Here is a 6,986-nt window from a genome sequence, read left to right as displayed (position 1 = left end):
AGGGCAGCAGGTCCATGACCCAGTTACAGACTGTTTGTCTTCCTTCCTCCAGGCCCTGCTGGGGTCACTGGTGACGTGGGCTCCCGCCCCTGTCCGCCTCCCTGGCACCTTTCCCCGAGAGTGGGCCCGGAGGGGGTGGGGCTCAGAGAGGGGGAGGGAGGCTCCTGGAAGGGGCGGGGCCCAGGGAAGGGGCGGGGTCCGGAGACAAAAGGGTTGTGGCGGCCTGTCCCTGCAGGCTGGCAGTCCAGCTGCCCCTTCCCAGCTTACCTCTTATCACTGTCCCAGGAAGCGCCAGAATTTGGGTGGCGGCCATGGCCCAAGGTCAACACCACTGCCTTGGCCTCCTGCCACGCTGGCGTCCCCTCCACTGGGGGCAGCGACCTGTGCTTCTATCGATAACCACCCCCCCTCCCCAGCTTCTCTGGCCAGGCAGCCTGGGCTCTGGTCCCAGCTCTGCTCACCGGCTGTGTGACCCTGCGTGAGTCACCGCCCATCTCTGGGCCAGCATGTCAGGTGGCTTTGGGGCACAAAAAAGCCATGCTGGGGCTGGACAGACACCCTCCATGCCCGCTCTGCCTCAGCAGGCCAGCGGGGGTGGGGTGGGGTGGGGTGCGGGCAGCGGAAGGGAGCCCTGAGGTCCAGTCCCTGCTGCAGCTGTTACGGTGACTCACGCTTTGGGGGACAGTGGAGTGGGGAGCTGGGGCTGGCAGGAGGGGGCCCCCGCCCGCCCCACCCTGGTGAGGCCAGGAGGCTATTTTCAGAGCCTTGGTAATAGATGAAATCCCTTCCCCCCAGCACCCCACGGTCAGAGGTGCACAGAGCAGGGAGGGCGGGGGTGACTGTGGGGTCTGGGCCCGTCCATCCGGAAAGCAAACTGACAGCACAGGGCAGCTGTCTCCAGACACCCCAGGCTGTTCTGAGAAGGGGCCTTCCCGGGGGCGGGGGACCTTGGGGGACCCTGGGGGACCGGACTCAGGTCTCCGGCTCTCCCTGATCCCTTCACACAATGGGGAGCGGAGTGGGCCCTGGAAGACTGAACCGCCAGAGTAATTGTAACAATGTCCCTAATAATAATAGCATATAGTGCCGCCTCTCGAGAGCTGGGCAGATAATGGGGCTCATGTGCCAGGAAGCGATACGGCTCCAGGGCCCAGGCCAGAACGGGGACAGGGAGCCCGAGGTTTTCTTCCCTTTGTCTTCCTTTCTCCTGGAGGCTGAGAAACCAGGTCCCGGAAGGCTCTGCAGACTCAGTTTCCCTGGATGAAACACAGACAGGCAGTCTCCTACCCCCATAGAAGGGGCCTCCCGCGCCCTGCGCTGCGCTCCGGGGGACCCCGCTAGGCTGCTGCTGCTGGGGCTGTAGGGAAGTCGGATGGGTGTGGGTTCCCTGCCCCTCATGCCTGGGTCTCCTCTTAGGGCCTTGGTTTTCTCATCTGTACAGTGGGTGTTGGGGCCTCCCGGCAACAGCGATTAGGCATGATTGCGGGGAGGGGCGGGTGTTGAAGTCACAGGTCTGGCCAGGACTCAGGGCCTCCCCAGGCCTCAATTTTTCTGCCTGTGGCATGGGTCTGCGGGGAGCAGGGTAATAGGGTTTCCCTGCCCCCAGGGGCTCCTCTCTCCAGCTCTGGACCGCCATGGATGAGCCCCCCTTCCCTAGTGTGTTCTGATCTCATGCCTTCTTGGGCCTCAGCTTTCTCTACCCCTACAGGGGGGTCTGTACGGGAGCCCCTCCCCCTTCCATCAGCCCCTGACTGCCCTAGTCTCGGCCCACAGACCTCAGCGGATCCTGTCTGTACTGCTGGTTTATAGGAATGACTCCGGCCCTCATTTTTCATTTTTATTATTTTTTTAATGTTTTATTTATTTCTGAGAGAGAGAAAGAGAGACAGTGTGAGCAGGGGAGGGTCAGAGAGAGAGGGAATCACAGACTCTGAAACAGGCTCCAGGCTCTGAGCTGTCAGCACAGAGCCCGACACGGGGCTCGAACCCACGAACCGTGAGATCATGACCTGAGCCGAAGTCGGACGCTTAACCGACTGAGCCAGTAGAGGCTGCCTTCAGCCCTGCGCCCTGCCTCCCCCATCTGGTGACAGCCTTCTTTGCTGATGATCTTGGAAACCAGCTCGAAGTGGCACTCTCGGCGCCTAGTCTCTCCTGCAATCATTGAGTGCCTACTGTATGCTTGGCCCTGTTCTAGACATTGGCGCTCACCCTCTCCTTCAGGGGTTTGCAAACTAAGGGCCCCAGGGCCCAATGCCCGCCACCTGTGTTTGTAAATAAGGCGGTACCAGAACGTGGCCACGCCCATCATTTCTGTGCCGTGTCTGTGGCAAATCTGGCCCCGCGGAGCGGAGTTGAGTGGCTGCAGCGGAATCGAACTCTCACCATCATGTTTTTTAAGGTGCTTTCAAACCAGGGGTTGCTGACCCCCTTTCTAGTAGACCGAGACATCCTCGTTCTCCCGACCTCAGTTTTCCCATCGGTACAATGGGTTAGCCCCGCCATCAGCCTCCGGGGACCCTCGGGGGTTCAAGACAGACCTCCATGAACTTCTGCCTTGTCCTGTGCTTCCCACATAGTCCAAGCCTCAGTTTCCCCATTTGGGCAGTGGGTTCACGTCAGTCCCCCGTGCGCTTCTGCTGGGTCCCTCCCCACCCCCGGCCTTCACTCTTCCCCAAGAGGTTACCAGGTCTGCAGTGGCTCCCTGCCCACGCGTGCCTGGCCCTCCCCGTGGGGCTTCCTGGGGGCCCCCGACCTCAGTCTCCCGGGCCGGGCAGTGGGCCCACGTCCCCGGCGCCTCTGACCTCTGGCCTCTCGTGCCTGCAGGATGAGTTCCACCCGTTCATCGAGGCGCTGCTGCCTCACGTCCGCGCCTTCGCCTACACCTGGTTCAACCTGCAGGCGCGGAAGCGCAAGTACTTCAAGAAGCACGAGAAGCGCATGTCGAAGGACGAGGAGCGCGCGGTCAAGGACGAGCTGCTGGGCGAGAAGGCCGAGGTGAAGCAGAAGTGGGCGTCCCGGCTGCTGGCCAAGCTGCGCAAGGACATCCGGCCCGAGTGCCGCGAGGACTTCGTGCTGGCCATCACCGGCAAGAAGGCGCCGGGCTGCGTGCTCTCCAACCCCGACCAGAAGGGCAAGATGCGCCGCATCGACTGCCTGCGCCAGGCCGACAAGGTGTGGCGGCTGGACCTGGTCATGGTCATCCTCTTCAAGGGCATCCCGCTCGAGAGCACCGACGGCGAGCGCCTGGTCAAGGCGGCGCAGTGCGGCCACCCGGTGCTCTGCGTGCAGCCGCATCACATCGGCGTGGCGGTCAAGGAGCTCGACCTCTACCTGGCCTACTTCGTGCGCGAGCGAGGTGAGGCGGCGTGCGCGTGCTGCGCGCGTGCGCGTGCGTGTGTGCGCGCGCTGGGGAGGCTCCAGGGGTGATGCGCGCGCGCGCCCGGGGTCTCCAGGGGTGATGCGTGCACGTGCGTGTGTGCGCGCGCTGGGGGAGGCTCCAGGGGTGATGCGCGCACGTGCGCGGTCAAAGCAAGGAGGCGGTTCGGGTGCGCGCCCGAGAGGCGGTGAGGGGGTGAGAGGGTAGGGAGGCCTAGGCTAGGGCCCGGGACAGGCACAGGTGTCCTGAAGGTCTAAGGGGAAAAGATGCGGTTCAAGAAGAGTCTGGGGGGGCAGGCAGTGTGTCTCGGGGGGCTTAAAGGTGAGAGGCGAGCTCTTGAGATCTCGGGAGATGAGATCCTGTCCCAGACGGTCTGAGGGGCCACAGAAGGCCTCGCTGGGAATAGGGGTGAGGACGGGAGCGTGGCCGGTGGCAGAGAGACAGTCTGCCTCCGGGGAAAGCTGAGAGAGGGCTCTGGCTGCGCGCCGCCAACCCCAGCTGGTCAGCTCTGAGACCTTCAGAAGAGGCCTGGCGGGTCCCGTCTTTGTGCCGAGTGGGAGCCTGGGTGCTGTGTGACTTTGGCTGGGTTATCACCCTCTCTGGTCTCCTGTGTTCCCTGGCTCCGGCCCTTCTCACTGGGTGTTTGCTGGCTCCGTGGTCGAATGCCCACCTGGAGACCAGCAGGGTTTGTGAGGGTGAGGAAATCCAGGGCAGCTTCCTGGACAAAGCGGTGTGGCTGAGCTGAGCTCTGTGGGCGGCTGGACAGTGCCAAGTGCCGGGGCGACCCGAGGGTGCGCAGCCTGGGCGAAGATGCGGAGGCCAGAGGTGCGGTCCGGCCTCTGGATGCCGGCAGGGCTGGTGGCGAAGGGCAGGGCCGTGGGCGCTGTGGCCCTGCCGCTTCCTGTGCGTCCAGCTTGGGCCTCAGTTTCCCCCGTCTGTCAAATGGAGGTTCTGAGTCCTTAGCTCGATTAGGCCCAGTGGACTCGCCGATCATGCACGTAGCGTGTGGACACTGGCCTGCCACGTGGCGGGTGTCAGCTGCGAGTGTGTTCAGGTGGATAGAGTCCAGGGTGCCCGTAGGACCCAGTGGTCACATGTCACATGCCCCTCGTGCCCCGCCCCCTGGGCTGAGCCTGTGTGCACATGTGGGCACACACCCGGGGGCCGCCTGAGGGGTCCGGTGGGGACACGCAGGTCGCAAGCCCAGACACAGCGACCCCCCCCACCCCCCCAGGCGCATGCTCTGTGGCGCGACCAGAAACAGACAGAAGGAAGGCTGGGGGCGGCTCAGGGTCTGGTGGGGGTTCCATGCAGAGCCCTGCCCTCCGTGGGCCGTGACTTTGCACACATCACTCTTCTGTGTGTTTCCTCTGCACGCCGGGTAACAACCACTCCACCCCTGGCGGTCGTGTAGTACGGAGTGGATGACGATGCGGGGCTCCCGGGGGTGTGGGGAGGAAGAGGCGGCAGTTTCCCAGTCTCGACCTTGGTTCCTTGACCTTGACCCCTTCTGCCGCCCTCGCCCGGCCGCCCCTGAGCAGCAAACCCACTGAGGCTGGGAGCGGAGCCGCCTTAGGGGTCAAGGAGGCAGCGGGGTGGACAAGGTGACTGTTGGTGCCGGGCGGGGGGCGGGGTTGGCCTTGGGGGCTGCGGAGCTCATTACCATGCAGGTCCAGGCCTCTCCCGTCACATCCATCCTCCAGCCTGGCCCTGCCCCCACCTCCTCCGCGCTGAGCTGATAAAATTTTGAAGCGAGTTTTCTGCCAGTGTCAGCACAATCTCCAGGCGCCTCCCCTCCCCCGGCCGGCCCCCTCCCCCCTCGGCTCAGCAGGCAGGCCCGGCCTCCAGGCTTCCCCAGACACCCTCGTGTCCGGCCGCCACGCCTCTGCCGGCTCAGCCTCTTCGCGCTCGAGGGCTGGGGAAGGTCACAGCCGTGGCCGCCCCCGCTGCTAGCAGGCTCCATGCTCCCCGCGGGAACCCCAGCTCCCAGCGGCCCCCGCTGACCCAGCTTCAGCTCAGCGGCTTGCCAGCTGGGTGATCTGAGGCCAGCCCCTTAACCTCTCTGTGCCCCCCTTCCTGGTCCTTAAAATGGGAAGCTCAGAAATAGCTGGCCGGTAGGAGGGTTGGCCCTCTGGTAGGTGCTCAGCCAACAGCCCCTGTGGGGCTCCCGCTCCTCCGCGGCCGCCCTGTGGCCCCTGCTGTCATCCTCATCGTCGTCCCTATTGGCCGGCCCTGCCCCTTTGCCCTTGACGCCCCCTCTGCCCGACCGCCTTTCTCACACGGAAAACTCCTGCTTATGCTTCAAAACCCCAACTCCTAACTCCACTTTCTCTCTGCCGGGCATTTTTTCTGAGTGGGTCGCGGTGCTGAGCCTTCAGCCCTGCAGCGTTGCACTGCTCTCATGGTCGAGGATGCAGAAACGGAGGCCCAGAGAAGGCACCCGCGTGTCCAAGGTCACAGAGCCCGGGAGGGGGCGGGGGGAGGGATTTGGATGCAGGCGGCTTCTGTTGAAGACAGCCCTGCACCCCGGATGGGGAAGGGGGAGGAGGTCAGTCGCGGTGTGCAGCTTGGGCACCCGGTCAGCGTGTAGGCACCTCCGGGCTGCCCTCCAGGACCCCCGCGCTCGTTCCGGCCCCAGCGAAATCTCTGTTCTTGGCCCGGCACGCGTCGGTCTGACGGCGGAGGCAGATGGCCGCCCTCCTCCTCCCACGCTGGGGTCTCAGGGCCGGAGAGGGCGGGGGCCTGGGCCTCAGCACAGCGCCCCCTTCAGCCAGTCCCACCGGGAGCATGCACGCAGGGGGGTGTTGGGGTGGGGCAACCCCTCCAGCCCGGAGGGCACCGCCTCCAACGTCAGAGGCGGACAGCCGGCGCGTCAGATAGGGCGCCTCAGAACAGAGAGACGAGAGACACACTCAGAGACAGATGGGGGCCCAGACAGACAGGCACAGAGGCATGGCACTCGGTGCCCCCTGTCCTGGGACAGGCCCAGCCCCCCTGGCTTCCCCGGCTCTCCTGGGGGGACTGAGCGGGGTGCTCCCAGGCCCCCATCCTCAGCTTTCTTACTGGGGATGAGCTCTGAGAAGGCCCGTTCACCACTGGGGCCCGGACAGAGCCTGGGGCACCTCCCGGGGCGACATCTGGCAGCCCCAGGCGTCCATCTGAGGCCCTGAGGCCCCCTCGCTGGGCGTAGTGTGTGCCCTGGAGGCAGCTAGGGGACCATGAAGAGCGGGCGATGAGAGCTTCACCTGGGGACTCAGGGGGCCGCCCGCCAAATGGGTACACTGTACAGGGGAACGGACAGTTCACAGTTCAGTGCATAAAAACAAAGCAGGGCAGGGCGTGGGGACGGGTGGGGAGGGGGCACTCCAGACCGAAGTGGGGGCCAAGGAGGCGACTTTTGAAATTGAGGCCTGAAGGAGGTGAGGGAGCCACAGACGGATCTGTGTGCGTGCGCCAGGCACGGGGGCTCAGCCAGTGCAAAGGCCCAGAGGCCAGCGTGGCCCAGCGCACAGCGCGGGAAGGCCTGGAAGGGGCGGAGGCGGGCGGAGGCAGAGGCGAGGCTGGTGGGGAGGCCGGGGAGGCGGGGCCGCCCCTCCTCCACCTGCCT

At 65.0% G+C, this 6,986-nt stretch overlaps 1 protein-coding gene across 3 annotated transcripts in view; it reads left to right on the top strand.

The window, feature by feature from the left end:
- The first annotated feature begins 2,820 nt into the window (after positions 1-2,820).
- The window catches only part of NFIC (nuclear factor I C), a 43,590-nt gene continuing 39,424 nt past the window's right edge, over positions 2,821-6,986 (top strand). For all 3 annotated transcript variants that reach the window (XM_077748841.1, XM_077748707.1, XM_077748771.1), the window contains exon 1: positions 2,821-3,358. In XM_077748841.1, coding sequence (XP_077604967.1) covers positions 2,941-3,358 — 418 coding nt within the window. In that variant the 5' untranslated portion in view covers positions 2,821-2,940. The remainder of the gene's footprint in view (positions 3,359-6,986) is intronic.

The sequence above is a fragment of the Crocuta crocuta genome, unplaced genomic scaffold (assembly GCF_008692635.1).
Source record: "Crocuta crocuta isolate KB4526 unplaced genomic scaffold, BGI_CrCroc_1.0 scaffold110, whole genome shotgun sequence".
NCBI classification, from domain to species: Eukaryota; Metazoa; Chordata; class Mammalia; order Carnivora; family Hyaenidae; genus Crocuta; species Crocuta crocuta.
This window is presented reverse-complemented; position numbering and strand designations above follow the sequence as displayed.